The 23744-nt window shown below is 41.7% G+C and overlaps 1 protein-coding gene across 1 annotated transcript; it reads right to left on the minus strand.

Moving 5' to 3' along the window:
- Positions 1-1320: 1320 nt before the first annotated feature.
- On the minus strand, positions 1321-12415 carry LOC115582050 (noelin-like). The gene is made up of 6 exons (XM_030417764.1): positions 12207-12415; positions 10380-10529; positions 8320-8475; positions 6737-6956; positions 6426-6532; positions 1321-5328 (listed from the first exon to the last, which is right to left on the minus strand). Exons 1-6 carry the CDS (start codon positions 12270-12272, stop codon positions 4666-4668), a joined length of 1362 nt encoding a protein of 453 aa, XP_030273624.1. The 5' UTR covers positions 12273-12415; the 3' UTR covers positions 1321-4665.
- Positions 12416-23744: the final 11329 nt, after the last annotated feature.

The raw sequence follows: 23744 nt of genomic DNA on the forward strand, positions 1-23744 counted from the left end.
TGCCACGCAACTCAGCCAGGGGGACTTACTCCTGGGATCGCAGGGGGAGAGACTTTGGGTGGAAGGCGAGTGCACCTCCTGTCTAATGCATTGACGGAAGACAGGGCAATCTCTTCTTTCCTAACCCTCTGCAGCCTCTGACCTCCATCTTACCTCCGCAGGGTGTGTGGCGGGAACAGGAAGTGGCTTGAAACCCCAACCGGGACGAACAGTGGGCTCACAGACACTACAGCAGGTGGTTGGGGATAAAATGATGAGACAGAGGTATAATAAGCAAAACAATGCAAACCTCTTGGTGAACACCACCTTCTCTGACCATACCACTAAAAGCATTACTACTGAGCCCATGCCCCAGACGTTTCTCGGTCTCCTCATGCAACTGCAGTGAGCTGCAGGCTGCAGAGGTGAGGCCCAAAGAGCTAGCAAAACAGGCTAAGCTAACCTCTCACCCCACTAAGGTATGGAAAAGGTCATCAACTGACAAACTGGTACTGTAAAAGCGCAAAATCTAACACAATTTTAAGGGCCTCAAATTAACAGGTCAACAGATAGCCTATGTGTGCCATGGATGTGGGACCAGCACGAACAACGGGGAGGTCACAACCCGAAAAAAATGAGGTATTAGGTGCCTTACGGCGCCATAAGAATCTGAAACCTTGAAAAAAGTTGTTTGTTTGTGGTCATCATTTTGCCCAGATAGAGCTGAAATAAAGCCTTTATTTGACAATAGTCTATGTTTGTGTGATCGCCTCTATTGCTATACATTGTTCCACCACAAAAAAAAAAAAGAATAAGAAAATTGGGTCAAACACTTACCTGTCCTGAACACCAGGGCAGGAATCTGGAGGCACCTACCAGCTCAAATCAGCAGGGGTCCCTCATCCTACCATTTTGAGTGTTTTTGACCTCTCATCCTGCTGTCCACAAGCCTTACAGGCTGGTCTGCAGGCCTAAAAACTAAAACATACAAAATAAATCATGTACAACAATTGTGGTGTAACAATGTTTATTCTGAACACAGAATGGTTTTTCTTAGGCACTCAAACGCACAACTGCACCCATGCATAAACCTGTTGGAACTCTATTTGGACCGTGGGTGGTGTGGATACGAGTGACTGCAGGCAGACCTCTGTGCCCGTGCACTGGACCCACACATGTGGCAATTTACGAAACACTTTTCCTTACCTAAACCTCCCAATCAATCCAAATGGCCTGAAACATTGCTCATAAAAACTTTCTAGAAGAATGATTTTGGCCTCTGACAGGCAAATTTCACTAAATTTCACAAAAATGTACACAAACAAAACCCAGACAGTCCAATTTTTATCAAGTAGTGCCTCTTTATTTCATTATTATACAAAAAACAAACAACAACAAAAACCTTCTGTGTCATGTTTTGGTGATACAATCCAAAAAAAATCAGCAGTTAAGGCTACTGGTTACTAACACTGTGTGATCCTTTGAATGTTTACATGCAGTCTGTTGTTTAATAACACATTTTATGTCGTCTTTCTTGTGGTTTTGTACCATCTATGCTGTTTTCATCAGTACATAACACTTATTAACTAATCCACTGTATAGACAGAAAATATCTGACATCAAATACAGTTTGGATATGTTAAATACAAAACACAGAACTATAGATAATTTATGTTAATGTTAAAACTACAATATTCAAAATAATCCCATATTTTCTTTTTGTGTCCTGTCCTCAGTCATACCTACACTGACATTAACATTGCACAGAAAAATTATTTCAGCAGTTTGTCAATGACAGAAACTAACAACCCAGGGAAAAAGAAGAACCAGAAAAAGCTCAAGTAATCTGAATGTAACAGGTCCTAACTGATCCAATGATTTTATAGAATGAACTGCAGACTTTGATATGTTTTACCCTTTTTCAAATATATAGAGCACTTATATTGGATTTAGCCTATCAAGCACATCATTCTGAATCTTCCACATTGACCTGCTGGTGGAAACCCAACCTGCCCATACACAGACACATCTGCGTTGAAGATGAATGGTCTCAGAGGCTGCTGGACATTGATAATTCCTAGTTTGATGATGATCTAAGAAGCTCAAGAGGGTTTAGATGTTAATAAAGACAGGAAAAATAACTTCCACATGCAGTTGGGGATCAACTATCTTAACACACTTTTCTATCATTAATCCAAAATCAACCTGGAAATGTGCACACGTGGGTCAGCCTTATGTCATGCCATCTTCACACCCACAATAAACCATAAATGGAAGGAATGTTGAAATAAATTATTCTTTACAGTGACTCATGGCAGCAACTGAGAAGAAACATATTTTTCTTTTAATTATACCATTTACATTGTCCTCCAACAGTGCCAGTGCCTCCATCATGCACAAATATCACCGCAGTATTTATGTAAACAGCAATCACACTGACTGCTTCACATTTTGACACCATCACCACCATCATCAGGGGTAATCCTCACCAAGTGATATAATTTTGAAAATTTGACATTTTATACATGAACAATATTTAGGTATCTTAATTTAGTTCTGGTGAAGTTGGTGTTACAAGTTGTACTTATGATTAAATGGAGCATAATGATTGTGCATAAGCTTCTAGTAGCTTTTTGGACAGACTTGGACCAGACTTACAGACTATTTCAAGCAGTATAGCAATAAATGCTGCATAAATAAAACTCGGAATGGCTGACATTTGATGTGAACATTTTTTGGGTAATAACACTCATGTGTTCTCTCAAGATATTCAGGATTAAACTTTTTCCCATAGACTAATGTGAACAAGTAAATAAAATGCACAATCAATAGTAATATTGAATTGGAATGCTTAAGAATAGCAACAAATCGTGTGTCACGATGATATCAAACCAGGAGTTAACTGTGTTATCTCAGACCTAAATTTTGTGCACAAACGCTATAAAACATTACAAGGCGTGCACTCAAATTGCACTTTTCTAGTCTCTGCAAATGTTCAAAGTGCTCTACGACAGAGCTTAGACTTCACCCATTCACACACCCATTCATACAGTGTTAGCAGCAGCTACCTGCTCATCAGGACCATTCATAAAAAGGTCTAAAAAGTGCTTTCAAAGCCACAACTTTCACCGGACTTCTATGGTTTTATTTTACACAATTCATTGCAATACGAACATATCATTGTTGAAGTTATGAAAGTGTAATACAGTCACTTTACTATAACATAACTTGAATTGAGTCAGCAAGAACAGAAGTGAGGACTGTAGAGGCAATCTAAATGCATTTTTGATAGTCTTTAAAACTGTCTATAAGTTTTCTGGTAGCACAAATAACACCTGCTGGTTTAAATGTGTGATTAGGGTTAGGGTCAGGGTTAGGTGTCACATCAATTGAAATCTAATGCTTAAGTTTACCACCTAACCATTTGTATCATCAATTTCCCCTGTCTCCAAAATATTTTTACACATGGCTTGGAGTTTAGGTGTGCACAGTCTCCCATCAAGTTCGCTTTTACAAATTACAAATTTTGCATGGGATGTGGCATATGGTCATTTCTGGGCCTTGTTTTGTCCATACACAACATTTATAAATGAGGCCCAAACTGTGTGATAGAGGCTGCTGAGGTTAAACATCTTCCGCATGCTTTGGAGTGTGTTGATTCCATACGAAATAAACAGTGTCGGGGTAGCCCTGCTAAACCTACGACAACTGATTTAAAAACTGAGGGAATTATTTAAATACAAACACTGTAGTAAATGTTTTGTCTCATTAAATATTACATAACAGTAAGAAAAGAGTTATTACTCTACTTATTATTATTATTATTATTACTTCAGAGTAAGAACAGTACAACTGATTTCAGAAAAAAATCACCCACAGAAAGAAAGTGTTGCATTCTTTTTGCACCTTCAATTATTACACACACTTCAGTGTCCATTATTGTGAAAGACAGTTTCACTTCTTTGTGACTGTGTCAGTTTTTTACATTTCAAGTGCATTTGTGTAAAATACTTTGGTTACCAACATAACAAAACAGGTGGTTGAAATTAAACTTTATATTCATTTAATGAACCAGTTCAAAGATGGATGTTAACAGTCGAATATTTGGGGAAGTGCTCCAGTAAGGACAGACCGAGGAAATGTTTCTCCTAGTTTAGCACAAAAATTGGAAACAGGAGAAAACTGTCTACTGTGTTTAACCCCTAGCATTAAATGTCCAAGCTGCATACAGGCTGGACTATTGACTGGTTAGCAGCATTTGTCCATAAGTCAGAGTTCTTGGAAGGGGGGTTTTTGGATGGCGCTATGCTAGCATTTTCTCCCGATTCTAATCATTCTGCTTAACTAGGCTAACATACGGCTCTAATTCCCAGAGGAGCAAATCTGATAACCATCTGCCTCTGACTATGTGCGTGTCGGAGAACGTGACGCTTTATCTAGAGTATGGATTTATTCTCCAGCTTTACTGTACATTACACCTTGAATATCACTGTATGGTGTAGGAGAATGGAGTAAATTATTCTAACTGTATGATATGGTAAAGTGTCACATTATAAATTATACTAACTGTATGATGTGGTACAGTGTATCATTATAAATTGATCTCACTGCATGATGTGGTTGAATTTAATGTTATAAATTGATCTAACTGTATGATGTGGTAGAGAGTAATGATAGAAATTGATCTCACTGTATGATGTGGTAGAGAGTAACATTATAAAGGACTTGGTGGCCGTTGTTCCAGGCGTAAAGCGCTCTGTCTCGAGGGTTGTAGTCGAGCATGGACAGGTGGCTATATTTATTGGTAAGAGGAATGTCGATGTACTCATAGGTGGAGGAGTTGGTGGAGTAGGCGTAGTACACTTTGGTTCCTCCAGAGTACCCATTAGTAACGTAGAGGGTTCCACAGATCATGAAAGCCTCACCGGCACTCCGTTTCGGGTGGTTGGTGGTCCAGCTGCGAATTATTTGCAGAGTGTTTGGATTTAACTGGCTGAGGACAATGTTTCCAGCATTCTGATTGGTGGCATAGACAGCCCAGAGCCCCCCCTCGTCCACCATGAGGTCTATATCAGAGTGCCCTCCCCAGGAGTAATGGTACATGTTGTTGTAACCAGCAAAGTCGAGCTGTCGGGAACGGCTGATGAGTGAAGTGCTGAAGTCAAACTTTATGATAGTGTGACTCTGAAACTTGTTGAAGTAAATGGATCCATTATAAACCACCTGGCCGGTTCCAGACCAGGGGTGAGGCAGGCGGTGAGAGGTGAAGTTGTCTGTTGTCATAAAGTCATACATTGACTGATACTCCCTAACAAAGCGGTTGTTATGGTAGCCATCCATGTACCACACCTGTAAAGGAGAAAAACCAAAAATAATGTCTAATGAAAAAATTGCAATTATTTTCTGGTCTTTTTAGTGTCAATATGACTTTGGTCAATAATATATGCAAATATGGTGAATATTTTATTCTATGAACCCTATCGGTCGATTTAAACATGCAGCTTCATTGCTCAAGCTACCCTTGACTTGCCAGTACCGAAGACGCGAACAAATTTGGTCCAACCATTACAGAGCTCCGTGAACGGAGACTTAGCATTGAACGCTAACAGCATGAGGTCAGAACTTGGCACTGTGTTTTAAGCGTCTTAACATGCTCCACATCTCACACCATAAGTTATGCAACATCAGCAGACACCTTAGCACACAGCACTGTAGCGTGTATGACTCAAACTGAATAAAAAAGTAGTTAAAACAGTGTGTTTGTGCAAGGAGCAACTTACCTGTTTGTTGACATCCGTGTCTTCCGGTAGCTAGACCAAACTAGTCGATCTGACCGTTCTGACCCCATGCTGTTAGCGTTCAATGCTAAGTCTCCATTCACGGAGCTCTGTAATGGCTGGACCAAATTTGTTCGCGTCTTCGGTACTGGCAAGTCAAGGGTAGCTTGAGCAAAGAAGCTGCATGTTTAAATCGACCGAAGTTCTCCTTTAACACCGTAGCAGAACACTTCAACAGCTGTGCTTACCATAATCCTGCTTGGTTCCCTTTCAACACTTAAAAAGTTAGTGTTTACATTTAGCTTTTTCATTGTCATTTCTGCTTCTGGTTCATTGTTTCCTGTTGCCAACTAGTCTGCAGACGAACTTATCTCTACCTGTTGCAATCTTGACTACATGTAGACTATTTTACATCTTTAAGTGTAGCTTTATTGATCATGTATCTCTTCCATACAGTAGTACCTGTTCTGGCAGACAGATGTCTACGTTCTGAGCAACTACACATATCCTGACTTTCTGCCCCAGAGTACCAGGATCCAATGTTTCCCATAATGCACCTGGACTATAATTTGTTAAGCCATCTTTAAAACCTCAATCTGTACAGTCTAAACAGACATCAATAGTATGCGTGGCTGTAGTGGTTTTTGTTATTTGTTTTTTGACACTCACTCTGTTGTCTCCTGCCGGAGCGACGGGATCTGTCATCCATGATCCAAACCTTGATCCAGATGTCTTGATAGTGATTGGCTCAGATATTCCAGTCAGCTTCCCGCAGGCTGAAACACAAACAGCAACACATGTAGGTACAGGCTGACAAAAATAACAAGAGCACTTATACAAACTGCAGCTTACTTACAGTTTACTTGAGGCAAATGGACTTGATAGTACACTGACCAGTACCAAGGTCTCCCCCTAATCATATCAGTCTTGTGCACAGTTCTTCTAATGAAGTGTTAACTATTAGTTTATTGTTGACTCACCCAACCTCTGCATGCAGGCCCTCAGCCGGTCCTCCAGGCTCATCACTCTGCTGTGGAGCTCCTGGTAGTCCAAACCTCCCAGTTGCTCCTGCAGCGTTCCCAGTAGCTCAGTAACATTTGCCGCCTCCTCTTTAAACTGTCGGACCAGCAGACTGTCTGCCTTGTAAGCCTCCAGGACTGGAATCAGGGGACGTAACTCCTCCATCTTTAATTTGATGGACTGACAGACAGCAGTGACAAATTACCATCAACAGCAGACATTTCCACACATCCACTCAACAGTCCACCTTTACATGGTGGCCTGATCTAAATATATTTTTTAATTTCAGACATTTTACTGTCTATATTTCTTAGATTAACACTGAGTGAAGGTCTGACGTCACCTTAACCCTCTGGGGTCGATTGACGCGCCGGCGCGTCAAAATCACGTGACTAATTTAAGATGACGTAGCAGCGAGAGGGAGCCTCTGTGCGTCTCTGTTCTGACTCTATATGTTAGAGCAACCTTCAAACTATATGCCAGTTTTTAAATCGTGTTGATAGGCCAAGTAAAACCGGAGTTACGATGTATTATGTACGCCACACTTTTTCGCTAATGTTGCTGTCACATTTGCTGCGCGTTTGGTGCAGGAAGAGACGGAAAAGAGATCGGGCTTTCCTCACGGACATGTCCGCAAGCAGGAAGTGCAAGCAAAAAAAACATGTTCCTATTGGTGGAAAAAGGCACCACACCAGCCAATCACAAAATTACATGGCAAATCACGTGATTTGGTTGCTGAGGGCGGGGGGAAGATTTGGAAGGGACGGGGCGGAAAAGTGAAAGCAGCAGTGCCGGTCAGAGAGGCAGCGACAGAGATCGCGAGTTTTGAGAGTTGGGAGATTTGTGACATTTAGCGTGTTTGGAGTGCGTAGTTAGTGTGTTATGTAGTGTGTTTAGTGTGTAGTGGAGTCGTTTTTTTGTTTAATGAGTCAAAACAATGAGAAGATTACTGAATGTGGAGCAGACAGTACAGCTTTTCATTGAGCTGGAGGAGCTCAGGCAGACCTGAGCCTGAGGCGTTGCCTGCATTTAAATGTAAATAGTTACATATAACTTTGTAAATTTCAAAAACTTATGCACAGATTTAGCAAACAACTATTTATATTTGCATTATAAGTAATAAAAATGGTTCGTTGAGCATATTTGTGGTTTTCACAGTAAAAAAACTAACTTTTTCCTACTCGGATTTTATGTTTTTTTTGTGATTTTAGGTCCATTGTGTTAATACAGTATGTCAAAATGAAAAAATAACTGTACAGTCACACATGTGAGGTTGTGGTGAAAATAATGACACCAAACAAGGCAAGGTAAATTGTTTTTAAGGTGAAATATAATGGTAAAATCAAAAATAGTCAAAAACGGCCAATTATACCCCAGACCCCAGAGGGTTAAAGACTTACTGTCAGACTTGGGTTATCAAACATATGCCATGTGTGTGCAAGAGGCGTCTCATGTATGAAAAGTAGAAGTGCATAGTTTACAGAGAGCTGTGCTGAGTTCTTGATTTGGAGTTTAAGACATGTTGTGATTATGTGGCAAATACCTTATACTGTCTGGCGATGTTGCTCTCATGTCCATCTTCCACCTCTTTGAATTTGTTTTCCAGACCCTTAACCTGAGCTTCCATTGTCTCAACAAACTTAAGATCCCTCTGGGTCCGCTGGTCCAGAACCTCGATAGACTGACTCATATTCTGAACCTAGTTGACAAACACATAACACTGTATATTATTTCTATTGTTACTACCTCGATTGTACTACTGCTTTACATTTGTACTACACATCAGTATAAGTACTTTTCTGTACACGCAACATCTATTGCATGTCTGTCTGTCCTGGAAGAGGGATCCTTCCTCTGTGGCTCTTCCTGAGGTTTCTTCCATTTTTTTTCCCCTGTTAAAAGTGTCTTTTTTTCAGTCAACATGGCAAGTTTTTCTTCACTCGAATTGAGGGTGTAAGGACAGAGGATGCCATTCACTGTACAGATTGTAAAGCCCATTGAGGCAATGTGATTGTGATTTTGGGCAATATAAATAAAATCTGTTTTGATTTTGATTTGATTAAGTACAATACCAGTGCAATAATTTCAATTTCCATATATATTCTGCCTCTGGAGAACACAGCCTTATTAATTCAGTGGTGTCCAGAGGTCTAAGACCACTTGTCTACTCCTAGTGTGTAAATGTAAATGACACTTCTAGTGTGCATTTGTTTTGGTTGGGATACCATTTTATTAATAACAAATGAGAATATCATCATGATATATAACAGCCACATGTGTCAGAATAATTCAGGATTTGGTTTGTCCCCCTTCATTCACTCGAGCTGCACAGACTCCATAACTGACTGCAAAACCTGCCAATTGATGTTATCCGAGCATGATGTGACAGTGTTCCACAAAGCTTCTTGTGAGATGACAGACTGCTTGTCTTTCTCAGTCTTCAGGTGCCAGGACTCAATCTTCTCTGGTCTTCAGTAGTTCTCTCTCTCTGACACTTTCATTTACTTAGTAAATCCTCAAACTTTCAGATTATTTTAGTATTTTTAGTTACTACTACTATTGTGATAATACATAACATAGTCTCCAATAACCTGCTGGTTATTCACAATTACCCACTGAATCACTTCCTTGCAGGGAAGGAAAACTAGCTCTAGTGGTATCAGCTAGGTATACTATATTGAGTACCAGACCACCTTAAGCCTGAAGGCATGTGATCAGAGCAGGCAATGTACTCCACTTTTTGGACAGTTTTTGAATGCCAACTTCTTGCCATCATTGGTAGTCTGCAAACTACTTGTCACTGGATGGATATTACTTCATCAATTCTGAGGATATTTTGTCTACTTCAGACACTTAAATGCAAAGGTTACAATCCCTTACCCTGTTGTCTAGGGAGAACTTTTTGTCACCTTGGACCATCTGGCCTCTTTTTGCATGAAACTCACCAGGTAGGTTCCTAGGGACTCCAAATGTAATAGTTGGTTAGTTGGTCACCTTGGGGGTGCAACAGGTCAGCAGTGGCTATTTACTTTCATGGTGTCCAACCGGGCCAGCGGTTCGGTGGAGGTACCGGGACTTATTGGCTATTGGGCTGCGACAGCCTTGGGGGCAGACCTGTGCAACAGTCAGGTGAACCCTTGCACTGCCTTCCAAACAGGAAAAGGCCTAGTTGTCTTTGCTGTTGATTAGGAAGTTAGTGGTGATTCAATGCAAAGGTTGTTTTAATTTGTTGCCCCAAGCAAAGGAATTTAAGTGTAGTAGAAAAGTGAGATGGACATCCTGAGTAACTTCAGACTACAGCTGCTGCTTGTTCATAGTGAAATGAGTCGACAGATGTGGTTGGGCATCTGATCAGGATCCTCCTGGGCACCTTTCTTTGGTAGTGTTGCTGAGTAGAAATCTGAAAAAACCTTGTTTACCCACCTTGACCTGACCCCAAATAAATGGATGGAAAGATGGATATAATTATGATCATCATCATCATCATCGTTGTCATCGGCATCATCAGAGTCATTAGTAGCAGCAGTATGTTTTTACCAGCAAACCAATCTCATTTTCAGCATTCCCATCAGTAGTATAACAATCAGTATAACTATATTGTACCTTCTCCAGCAGATGTCTGAGCTGTTTGGTTCGGGCATCTCTGGAACACACCGTCTGCTGAGGAGCGACCACTGTACAAACACATCGACCTTCAGAATCCTGAGCTGAACTGTACACCTGCCAGCCCTCCTCAGGGGCAGCAGGACCCACCTATTACACAGGAAACCAGAGGACAACGTTGGAAATTAAAAACATGCAGTTGATTGTAATTACTGCAATGCAGATTCATCTTCACAATTATGATATAAAACATACCACTTAACCAATCACATTTTAGGGTTCAGGGTATGTTCAAAGGTACATTGTTTGTTTTGTGTTTTCTGCCCTCTAAAGGCTGAACTTGCTATCATATACTAATTTACCTGAAGTAATTATATAGAGATGATTACTAAATGTAAATGATGTCAGTACGGCTGAGTGAGCAGCTTTGGATGGACACACACACACACAAACACACACAGGTGGATGATGTCTGGATGGTGTAACCAAATGTGTTAAAGATGTGTGAAAACCAAATAATGTGTTAAATGGGTTGAATACAAACAGTGTTCTCATTGTCTTAACTTATCAGTCGTGCTGTACATACTTGAGAATCAACTCAACCAAAATAAGGTTTGTCTTTTTATGTATTTGTATTTTTAATGTCCTCATTTAGGAAACTTAACTGCATCCGAACAATGAAACAGAGATAACATGCAATTAAGCGTTTTATAAACAGCTTACCTTGAATCTGTATCAAATACTTAAGTGGCCACAAGAAAACAAAAAGCCTTAGATCTAACAACTAGAACCACTCTTAACTGAGCAAAGGACAAAGGCTGGAAGCAGAGGGAAACTGTTAGCCTAGCTTAGCACAAAGGCTGGAAGCAGAGGGAAACTGTTAGCCTAGCTTAGCACAAAGGCTGGAAGCAGAGGGTAACTGTTAGCCTACTTTAGGATAAAGGCTGAAAGCAAAGTGAAACTGTTGGCCTATTTTGAGTCAAGGGCAGGAAGCAACTCATGAGGATTATTTATGTCATTCTTTATTTTCAATAAAGCATGTTTGCTCAACTGATGAGCTGTTGAATAATTATTAAACAAAAAATAACATACATTTGATTAATTATTCTCTCATATTCTTCAGGTTGTATTTTTTTGGTGGGAGCATTTGCTTCGTCACTTTGTGCACACAGTAGTTATTTCTAGATGTGAGTTAGGGCTCATATCTAAACCTTACATTTTTAACACATTTACTATTGTTTTAAGACAAAAATCATACTATACAGGAAATCCAATTTGAAAACCTCAGTGTGGATTTGATCTATTACTGTCTGTAACAAGCTGAAATCTGTTTTTTGGATCAATAATCTAAATGTTTCTGAGTGGTTGATGTATGCTGGGATTAATGCAGTGTAGTTTAAATTTACAATACATGTAAAAAAATATATAATAATAATCACCTTTGCATTAGCTGTTCGACATTAACTAACTTATATCCTCAAATTACTGAGATCAAATTATTTTACTTCAATGTTCAGTTTTGGTCTTTGATTTTCAAATATCGATCCATCAATGTGATCAGCATTTCATTGACTCACAAACATGAAATTATTTTCTGTCACATCAAATATGATAAACATGAATATCAGTGATGGTTTCCCTCAGTCTGTGACTAAAATACTGTTTGAAACAATAGAAACAGTGCTGTTACGAACTACAATATGGTTGCATATAAATACATCACAGTTGAATCTAGCAAAAAATAGTATAATGTTACCATGGTAGGATGTAATTAGAATATTCGAATGTAACAGAAGGCAGCTGAATATAAATAGAAACATTACATACCACAGTCAGGTGAGATCCAATGAGCATCAGCACGAAAATGTTGACCAGACTATATTCAGACTCCATTTGTGTCGGAAACGTTCACCTCCTGCTGCAAAAAACCTTTATTTGTCTCTTTATTAACCTGATTATCGCTTAGCTGATTTATTATCTTTCTCTCTGCTGCTCTCTCGGTTCCTGCCCTTCCCCCTCCCTCCCTCCACTCTCGGTTCCTGCCCTTCCCCCTCCCTCCCTCCTCTCTCCGTTCATGCCTATCTCCCTCTCTCTCTCTCTGCTCTTCCTCCACCCTCCCTCCCTCCCTGCTCTCTCTGCTATTTCTACTCAACATCGTTCGTCTTTTCTGAAGCGATGCCAAATATCAGCCGAGGAGAAACAAGATCCTCCAGCTCACAGTGTGTTTCTCTTTTGGTGTGAACCGCTTATATGTATTTCGTGTGTGTGTGCAAGTGTGTGTATGCATAGATGGATGTGTGGATGGATGGGTGGTTGTGTTGATGATGGATGGGTGAATGGATGGGTGGATGGGTTGGTGAAGGATGTATGGATGGATGGGCGGATGTGTTGATGATGGATGGGTGAATGGATGGGTGGATGGGTTGGTGAAGGATGTATGGATGGATGGGCGGATGTGTTGATGGATGGTGGATGGGTGGATGATGGATTTGTGGATGGATGGGTGGATGTGTTGATGATGGATGGGTGGATGGGTGGATGGATGAATATTGTAAAGTAGCCTGAGTGGCAGCAGAATGGAAAAGCTCTAAATGGTTCAAATCAATGTTGCATTACCTTATTATTATTATCATTTAGCTAAACGTGTGTTAAGGACATGGAAATCTGGACTGTTTTGTCTGAATTCAGAAAAAGAGAATTATTCCTCTGAATTCAGACTAAACAGAAGTCATTGTGCTGAGCTGTAAGATCTTAGAGACATTATCTAATGATACAACTACTGTGGATGACATCATTCTTGCTTCCAAACGCTGCAGTGTTACTTGAGGTTAACCCACATTTAGTTCAAAAAAGGCATCAGGCTGTCCCATAAGTCTGTAAAGGGTTAAGGTGCTGCACATGTACAGACAAAAACTCAAACATAGTTCTCCAGTATTAGCCCTGACCCACTCTGTACTGGTATTGTTGTAGCAAACTGGAAGGTCCTGGCTAGGCCTTCTTTACTGGTCTCTGACTGCTTCATGTCATGTTTTCTGGTAAGACGAGACTTTCGGGTTAGCTCCCATTTAATTCAGCAAAACCCACAACATGGAACTTCTCGCTAATCTGTCGAGCCGCTGTTCTTCCCCCAACTTCCCCTCCTAGTCTCAAATGTGTCCTTGAAAATAAAAGAACATGTATAACATCTTGGATTCCACCACACTTCAGACATATGTTGTTTGAGCCGACATGAACTACAGTGATGCTGTAGCTAGTGTTGTTGTGTGCCTGGGTTTCTTCCCAAGGATACAGACTTCAGCGAAGGGTTACCGTCTTCATTAAAAGGTACGGAAAGTATCCCATTAACAGCAGGATTAGATTGACACAGAGATGTCAAGTATTCACACCTTGAAGGTAGCAGCAGTGAAGGACCAGTGGATCAAAGACAGAACAGGTTCTGTCTTGAACCCTAACTGAATGAAAAATCACAAGTGTCATCAGACCATCAGGTGTGCCCAAGCAAAAGTACTGTTACCTTACAAGTCAAAGTACTTTACTATAAATGTAAGCATACTCAGAAAGGCCTTACACTATATTTTATTCAATTTAATGCAAAAATCATTATTTGTCCCCAGGGTGCAATTCAATGTACATGGAATAGTTGGACACAGACACAAAAAGGTCAGTCCGATAAGTACACAAGTCAGCAGCCAGACGCTTTGAACCCAGTCAGTTGACGGCCTGACGGTCTCGTATGTCACATGTCGCCGGTTGGTGCATTAAATCTGTGATTGAGTTACACGTTGAAACCACGCTGAGGTACACTAAGACTAATGATAATGTGGAAGAGGGTGACGAAGGGCATATATACTTGACAGAAAACACTGAATAACCAGAGGGAGGCTCCATTGTGGGAACAAGTGTGGGGTCAACTCCTCGGCTGTGTCCAAATTCAGGGGCAGCATCCTTCAAGGACCCATCCTTCGCCGCCAGCAAAGGCAGGGTCCTTCAGAGAGACCTGCAGGCAGCGTCAGCCTGTTGTGTAATGGGACAGTCTACCCATCGCAGCATTTCCTGGTTGCGTCACCAGATGTTCCCGCCCCTACCCGTACGTCACTATTTCTGCAGCCCAGGTCCGCGAAAGTGACAAGAAGAGTAAAGTCTGACTGTCAAATATGTTTGAGCTTCAGGAATTCCTGATTTCCTTTTTAATCCTCCTGCTTGTGGAGGAAGAGGAGAAGTGGCTCTGGTTTATCTCCGGCTGAGAGGACCGTGGAGAGGTAAACCTGTTATTGAACCCACAGTAATGTTATCAATGTTATCATTATTAGCTAGCTAACAGTTTGGGCTCATTAACATACAGATACATTACGTTAATGCTGACATGTAAACTGCTGGTCCCCAAATATGGTTTTATTATGATTTTAAAGGCATTGTATTTAAAATGTTTGGTAGATAGTTTTGTTAGTTGTAATGTATTATGATTATTATTATTATAATTAGAGTATGAAATTATAATTCTTGCCTCTTTCTTAAAACAATCTTAATGACATGGCAGCCGTGGATGGAGTCAGAACTGCAGACCCAGTTGATGGACAATTTGGTGGACAGAGGAGACTGGACCCCCAAACACCCTGAGTACCGACCCAGATGATGTCCCACTGACACCATCCAGCCCAGCAGCACTGCAGGGACTCCTGCTCAGCCTGTTACTGTCCATCATCTGTAACTGTTTTATTATTGTTTTTAATAATAATTGTTTTTGTTAATAGTTAATAATAATCTGTAAATAGTTTTGCTGTAATTTTGTAAATAGTTGTAAATGTTAAGACCTTAATAATAAAAAAAAACATTCAATCCCTAGTTGTCCCTGAAAAGTAGCACTTGATGCCGTTTGCTGTTATAAATTGTACTTAAGCTGTAAATACTGAATGGAATAGACACCATGTAACAATAAAACAATATTTTATTTCATGAATTATATAAAATGAACAATTATGAACAAATAATTTAAAAATAACTCATAAATTAACTAAATAACAGAAATAATGTAAGGAATGTCCTCTGGAGCAGAGAAGAGCCTCTCCATCCTCTCTGCAGCCTCGTGTCCTCCTTCATCCTCCTTCATCGTCAAAGCAAGAGAAAAGGTAAACATAAGATCACATTAACACAGAGATGCAAAGATTTACTGACATAAGACTGACAAATCGGCTATTTATTATTTATTATTATATATTATAGCCTTACTCCCATCCAGTTGGCGGAATGTTTCGCCCTGTGAACAAATGTTGTTCTGACCTCGGATAGCGATGAAGCTTCTCTATTTACTCCCTAAAACACGATGAAATGTAAAACAGACAAAAGAGTTCTAATACAGCAAAAAAATATATAATCATCATAAGGACAATGATAAACCTAGCTCTTTATTCCAACGTTTAACTAGACTTTATACGGATCACAGCCTGATCTCAATCTGTTCATCTTGGTCCATTTATGTACATGAAGTAAAACGAGTCTATAACATCTCCACAGTCACAATACTAAGATAAAGTTCAACCTCTAAACGTCTATTGGTTGAAAGTAAAAGGCATTAAGCTGAGCATTACCAACATATTTTAACTGATATTTTGAAGTTTAACATATCTGGCGTTTGACGCTCAAATGACTAAAAACTGAGTATAGACCCAATACTTACAATTAAAGGCGAGATCTGTGCCACTTGAGGTCGCCATTATTTATTTATTTATTTCATCTCTTTGGGCGCGCAATTAATCTTGGGCAATTTATAGCCGCAAAGGATAGTAGCGGTGTGTCCTCCGGGAACAGGCAAAAGAAGGAGGCATTTGTGGGGAGCATTTGGAGCACACTTTGAATTTGGACAGGCTTCGCGTGGCTTAGTGACGTAATTGCACTTCAAAAACGCACTCCGAAGGATGCTGCCCCTGAATTTGGACACAACCCTCATGTCACTCACAAGTCAAGTGCAGCAGATTACAGACACAACATACTGGACATACTGGTACAAACTTTGTTAAAGTAGTTTACAATATCATCTTTTTAGTAAATTAATGCATTTTACTCTGTTAAGAACTGACATGTTTCCAAGTACAATACTTGTCATTAAAACTGTTTTCCTATTTACCTAAGCCTGCTGATGTCTGATCAACATGATGCGCGCTGCACTGAAACCTTGAAGTTCTTTAAAGAAGTGGAAGAGAAACAAACACATTTATTCAATAGAACAAGTTTCTTTTTTTCCTCTTTGCATTCTTGATTTGATTGAATGTTAAAGCACCTTGCCTGGTATTTTGTTTCTCTAGAGTGAGATCTGAGATAGTTCATAGTTCATTATTGTAGATAACTGGACAAACTGCACCACTGAAGAAATCTACCTTCTACACAGAAAACAGACCGGCCCAAACAACCGAATAAATAATCCTTCCCAATAAACCTCCACAGGAACGCATGTGGAGACACCATCAGCCCAGCCTGAGTGCTTTAACATCCATCCATTGGTGAGCATATCTGGAGGTCTCTCTTTATGAGATAGATAGAGATAGAGACTTTTTTTGTCATTGTACAAAATTTCAGGTGCACTCAAATACTGGACTCAAAATGCTTAAATAAAAGTAGATAAAATAGATAATATATCCTGAAAATACAATACATAATGCTTCCATTCAGCAGCCATTTTTCTCACTCATACTCTCAGTCATGCTAGCTTGCCAACGTATGCAAAACACATGTTCCATGACGGTAAAGTGCATTTGTGATAATAACTTATTGCATATTAGTGTTGACGTGTGTTTCGGGGGTGTGTTTTTAGTTCTGAATTCAGTATGGTGATGGCTTTGGGGTAGAAACTGTTGATGAATGTCGTGGTGCATGTTTTGATGGACCTGTAGCGCTTACCAGAGGGCAACTGTTCAAACAGGTGATGGGCGGGGTGGAATGAGTCCTTTAGGATGTTGTGAATTTTCTGCAGGCAACGGGAGATGAAGATGTTGTCCAGGGAAGGTAGCTGTTGTTTTATGATGTTTTGGGCAGTTTTTATGACCCTCTGCAGGGACTTTTTATCCGCTGCAGAGCTGCCACCATACCACACCAAATGCCATACATGAGGATACTCTCAATTGAACAACAGTAGAAGGACTCCAAAAGCTGTTGTGACAGGTTTATCTTCTTTAGCAGCCTTAGAAAGTACAGTCGCTGTTGTGCCATCTTAACAAGTGCTGTGGTGTTTGCTGTCCATGTAAGGTCCTCAGAGATGTGTGTGCCCAGGAATTTGAAGCTGGCCACCCTTTTCACCCTCTCCACATTGGTGTTCAATGGTAAGTGGACCTCCTGTTTCTTCCTGAAGTCCATAATGACTTCATTTGTTTTTTTGATGTTGAGTGTGAGATTGTTATCTGTGCACCACTTTGTCAGCCTCTGTACCTCCTCTCTGTGGGCAGACTTATCACCTTTTGTGATCAGCCCCACCACAGTCGTATCATCTGCGAATTTGACTATGGTGTTGGTGTTGTGGGATGGAAGGCAGTCATGTGTATACAGAGAGAAGAGGACCGGGCTCAGCACACAGCCTTGTGGGGCCCCTGTGCTGAGTGTCACAATAGAGGAGAGATGTGGGCCCAGCCTGACTGACTGTGGTCGGTCTGTCAAGAAATCCTTAATCCAAAGGCAGATGTTGTGTTGTACACCCAGGTCGGACATCTTGGAAAACAGTTTGCAGGGTAGGATGGTGTTGAGCGCGGAGCTGTAGTCTACGAACAGCAGCCATGCATATGCCCCTTGTTGTTCCAGGTGGCGCAGTACATGCATACAGTGGATGTCTTCAGGCAAGTGGGGGACTCAAAAGTACTCAAATAGAGGTCTATCTTTAAAAACAGAAATAAAAACATGTTTTCCTCTGTTTCTGCTTCCAAGTTTATCTCTCATTGTTCCTCCATTCTCAAACAAGCTGATCAATGTCCTGTTACTTCCTCAAGTGTCACCTTGTAGCATTGATATTCTCTTAATGTCTAAAATAGAGTTTAATTAAATAAATCATGTTATATTCAAACTAAATATTCTCATCAAAGCCAAGAGTTCATAATCAGGCACAGAAGTTTCTCAAACACACAAATGTTCTTTAAATCAACAAAAAACCAAACTTCTGTTAAGCTGATTGTAGATTGAAGAAAGACTGACCTGATCATTGAATCTGAACCAGTCACAGATGAACCAGAATCATCCAAACCCTCCAGAGATCAGAACTTTTCCATCAGAAGATGATTTTCATGATAGTTCAGCAACTCCAGACTGTGTCTTGTTCTATCCTCCATGATGCCTTTGTTCGTCCTCTTCAGCTCACAGGTGCAGCTGATTAACTACCCCCCCCAGTTGAAAAGCAACAAAAGGGAACCATTGCAGAAAGAGGGCAGAAATATAAAAAGTTAATAAAATATTTGAGACTTAAAGGTGAAATATGGAATATGAGCTGAATGCCGCCATCTAGTGTCTCAAGATCGTAGTCACGACAACAAAAAGGTAATTCCAGCGGTCGGGTTGCCAGGTTTGGACAGGGCAGGAGGATTGAGCCGCCTCCGTTTCCTCCGTTTACTGGGTGTGGAGGTCGATGGGTCACGATCAGTATTCTCATATCTAGGATCAATGTAATATAATGAAAATAAGTATAGCAGAGGAGTTTGACCGACAGGTAACGTTAGCTAAGTTAGCAAGCGAGTTAGCTTACCGATCCAGGAGAAAGTTCGCCATTTCCGCGTGTGTTTTGATGCCGTGGAAATCCTTTACCTGAGTCCATCGAGCGTATGCTTCACCGATATTTACTCTGGTTTTTGCTCTTCTCCGGTCACTCAGCTGCTGGGACAGATAACGCACCGTTCGCTGGGGCTCTGAAGAGCTTGCAGACTCCGCCATTTTACCCAGTGTCAGCCTAGCTGTGCCGAGCTTTGCCGAGCATTGCCGAGGTTGCGAAATTGGCAACCCGCAATGCCGGCCACTGTTTGGCTGGTACGATGTAAACAGGAAGTCAATAAATGGAGCACCTGTCAGTCAGCATGGAGGGAACATCCGCAACGCCGTCAATACCACCGCCGGCACCACAGGGAACAGCGCCCTCCGTCCAGAGGTGAACTTGCGTCTGGCGAGGCGACAGCAGAAGTCAAGGAGCTCCCACGCTGAACACCCGAAGACCCCGCCAGCAACGGCGGAGCAGCGACCATCCAACATCGCCGCAAGCCGGGGGAGACCACAACAGCAAAGGGGGGGCGACAACGGAGCCAGGCGGTGAACAACCCAGAGGTTGTGGTGGAGGGAGGACCAGCAGAGCAGCGATGGACAGCCCGCAGAGCATCGAGTACGTCTGCTTATAAGTTAGCATTGCTATGCTAACAGCTGACCAGTGAGGCTAACAGCTGATCAGCGGGGCTAACAGCTGATCAGCGGAGAAAGGTGAGTCCATGGAGCCAATTCTTCAGGTATGCAGGCTTCAAAGGTAGTAGCACAGCCTCAGAGCTTGTAAAGGCAACATGGCTTTCTTCTTTTAACAGAAAAAAGCCCTTTTGTCATGGATCCAGAAGCGGCAATATTCACGCCAGCATCCTCTGGCATCCAGGTTGCCATGAGATCAATTATCTCGTGTCCCGTCCTCATCCAGGTAACTTAAGTAAAATGGAGGTTTTGTGGCTCAGGCAGCATTTGGCATCGCCTCGGCCCACTCAGTCGTCTTCCTGGATCCACACTATCATTCTCATAATTAACTTGTATCACATATTCTGTCAATTAAATCTGTAAACTCTGGGAAGTTCTTGTTCTGTCAGTCCAGGTGACGTCTCCTTCAATCAACAAACACGTGATGAATAATAATATGAAGCCATTCTGTCAGTGGACACAGTATGCAGTACACATACACAGTACGCAGTACAAATACACAGTACACAGTATAAATACACAGTACACACTATAAATTCACAGTATGTACAGTCATTTGTTAACAGACAGTCACTGTTACAGTTTGAACTTGTCAAAGTTGTTGGTTCACAAAATGTTTAACAGAAGCTTCGTTTTGTATTAATATAAATAATCATGACATGAGCAGCAGCTTTGCATCCTGACATGTCTAATACGATAAAACTGAGAGCTCCAGAACTAGATGTCAGAGATTCTAAGGAAATCATCCTTTGACAAAATAATGTGATCATCCAGCAGAAGAGTTATCAGATATTTAAACAGATATAAGGGACAGAATGGTTCTAATGTAGGACAGACAGCAGCTGAGATAATACAGATAAACAGACAGTACACAGTACTGATATTTATTTTAACTCATCTGTGAATCAAGTTCATCACAGAGTCAAGCTCTTAACTATTTTCACCTTATAATACTGATCATTTTAATGGTGAGCATTTTGATACAGATAATTAAAATACTGGTAATTTTAAAATCTCCTCTCTCCTCAAGTGGTTTCCAATCTCTCCAGTCCCGTCCACTAAGACGCACGGAAAAGATGCAACATTGAGACAAATTACGTGAAATGGGATGAAGCCTCAGTCTGAATGAGACACAAAGAGAAGATGAAGAAACAGATGGAGCCGCTAAATTAATCATCATTTTCCTCATTTGGTCGTCATGGAGACAACGTCTTCATTTGGAGGCACATCAAAGGGTGTGTGTGTGTGCGTGTGAGAGAGGGAGAGAAAGAGTGTTCTGGACCCTGCTGAGGACCATCTGACACACACACTCTCACTCCTTCTGTCTTGCTCACACATGGTCTGGACAGAAATCATCGTTTCTGTGCGAGAAGATGAAACAAGATTTTGAGAACATTTAGTTTTGTACAGAAAAAAAAAGTAAAAAGATCAACACTGAAAGCTAGCCCTAACTAACCTCAAACATTTGTATGAGTTATCTGCACAGAACCATCTTCTGCTCTTGCTGGAGGATCTTCGGTCTGATGGGATAAATAATCCCTCCACTGAGTGCTGGTCTGCCCTGGGTAACTGACCAGTTCGACCCAGAAAACCTCCAATGGGAGGCGTCAGGAGGATCCTGTTCAGATGTTGAACAACCTCAGGAGGATCCTTTCAGCATGAAGTAGCAGTGACTCTCTGAGCTCCTTGGTCTGTCTCTGAGTCCAGATGCGCTGACAGGAAACAATCTTTCAGTCACGACTCAGACCTCTTGACCACAGGTGACCACAACTGAGAGTTGGAGTACATAGACAGGTAAATTTCACCTTCAGGCTGAGCCACAAAGGCCACATTCCTGCTGACACAGCATCATGACACAGACCAGCAGGGACCAATCAGAGACGAGCTGTAGGAAACTGGAGACATCACAGATACACACTACAGATACACACCACAGGTACACACTACAGGTGCACAACACAGATACACACTACAAATACACACTACACACTTTAGTTTCACACCACAGATACACACTACAGATGCACACTAGAGATACACACAACAGATGCACACCACAGATGCACACTACAGATACCATCCGGCGTACATTTACGCTGTTTTGATGGCCTGTCCGTCTTTTCAGCTGTCTGTCTGTACAACTGTCTCTCTGTTCACCTGTCTGTTACGACCCCCTGGAGGAGATACTTCAGATGACTGGCACGAATTCACAAATTATGATTCTGGTTTTGCTGCATCACGTATCTTGAATTAAAAAATGATGGACGTGAATACACCACACAAAGATAGTCAATGGAATGAACATGTGGGATTTGAACAATGGCGATGGGTTAGATACCGTTGGCTTCATGTGCACTTTTGGATATTGTTCCGCAAAGGTAGCGGTGCTACCACGAGGCATATGTATAATATGAAAGGAGATTCTCACAAGGCACACTTATCAAATGTTATAGCGAGGTTATGAAACATAAGTCTCCAAGAAGTTGCTCATAACATTATGGGCTCTATCTTAACGATCTGAGAAGTGGCCTTGTATGGGGATGGGAGAAATCCATCCAAATTAGCTTTGGTTAAACGGGCGTGGGAGGAAATTGCCACAATTGTTTCTAAGGCTGGCATCCCCATGACATCGCACCGGGCCTCGGGAGCAGTGCGCACGGGCCGAGGAGTGCGCACAGGCCAGCTGATGACGGAGCAGCGCAAACACCAAGGTGCAGAGGATCCAGACCCACTACACGCCATGGCAGCATTGTCAGACCGGACCGCACTGTCCGGGATGCGGCAAGGTATTAATGCCCGTCTTGACCGGGTGGCGATGTTGCTGCGGCCTCTCAGGCGCATCGCCTCAAGTCTCTAAACGCACCACCTGCTCCTGTTGTGCCCCGTCCTCCTTCCTCCTCCCTCCCCCAACTCCATCTCCGTCCACCTGCTCCACTAGGAGCACATCACGCATTGCCACTCCCGGACCCTCATGGCTATGGTTGGCGCGTCGCATATCAGAGGGAAAAAGAATTAGTTCTTCTGTTTAAATCTTTTCAACTTTTTTTTGTATGGTTTGCAAAAACGGGAACTGCTTCCTTGTAGATGAGAGAAGCAAAGTGTATGCACGTTGAGCACACGCTACATTATGGCCAAGCATGCACCCTTAAAATAGCATCTGAATAAGTGCCACTGACTTTAGACTAGGTTTTTCCTGGTCTGTTGCGGAAGTGTTTTCTGAAACGGCAAAATAGCACCAGTGAACGTTTGCGCCGGAACACGTCTCCTCTTTTCGCTGAACCGCCCCGAGAGCGCAAAGTCATTCCCTAATTTAAGGACGTGCGTCTGTGGATGGAAAATTCCAATGTGCACCGAATGCAAAATAGGAATTATACAAGCGCCAGTGTACAAAGTCAATTGCGCTTAGTGCAAGATAGAGCCCTATATGTGTGTCTGCGTAACCCCTAATATGTGTGAGAGAGACAAAGGGGCCAACGGCCTAAGCGGCGGCTAAGATTAGACTTTCTGCTCCGTGGAGTGGAGAGGCTCAAATCAGCCCATGATGAGCTAAAAGGAAAGCAAGTAACAAACAATGTTTTACAACATAAAACTAACAGCAATGAAAAAGGACTTGGCGGTCCACAAACTCACAAAACATTGTAGCTCACACGCATACAGTACACGATAACTTCTAGTATCTGCCCAGACACTAATCAAGCCTCACTGGTAGTCGTATCTTACTTAATCAGACTTGCTTCCTCTGCGTGGATTAAAGGCGGGTGGCAGCATCTTGCATTGGCTGTTAAAGACAGCGTAGTTGACATGGGCATGAAGAAAATGGGCAAAGCGGGCATTTTCTTAGGGGCAATCCTCCTCCTGCAGGCGGTGAAAGCAGCTGGTGGCACAGCAACTATTCTGGATCCGAAGCGTGTTTGGTAACGCGGCCTTTGGTGGTTAAAATCCAAATGTTTGGTT

The sequence above is a fragment of the Sparus aurata genome, chromosome 5, assembly GCF_900880675.1.
Source record: "Sparus aurata chromosome 5, fSpaAur1.1, whole genome shotgun sequence".
Lineage (NCBI taxonomy): Eukaryota > Metazoa > Chordata > Actinopteri > Spariformes > Sparidae > Sparus > Sparus aurata.

What these genes read in the sequence shown, in the direction of transcription:
- LOC115582050 (XM_030417764.1), bottom strand. Translation starts at nt 12,272, where the DNA reads ATGGAGTCTGAATATAGTCTGGTCAACATTTTCGTGCTGATGCTCATT. An exon ending in ACATCGCCAGACAGTATAAG is followed by an intron (nt 6,957 to 8,319) that starts GTATTTGCCACA and finishes GCTGTCTGTCAG; the next exon opens with TCCATCAAATTAAAGATGGA. An exon ending in GGCCTGCATGCAGAGGTTGG is followed by an intron (nt 6,533 to 6,736) that starts GTGAGTCAACAA and finishes TTTGTGTTTCAG; the next exon opens with CCTGCGGGAAGCTGACTGGA.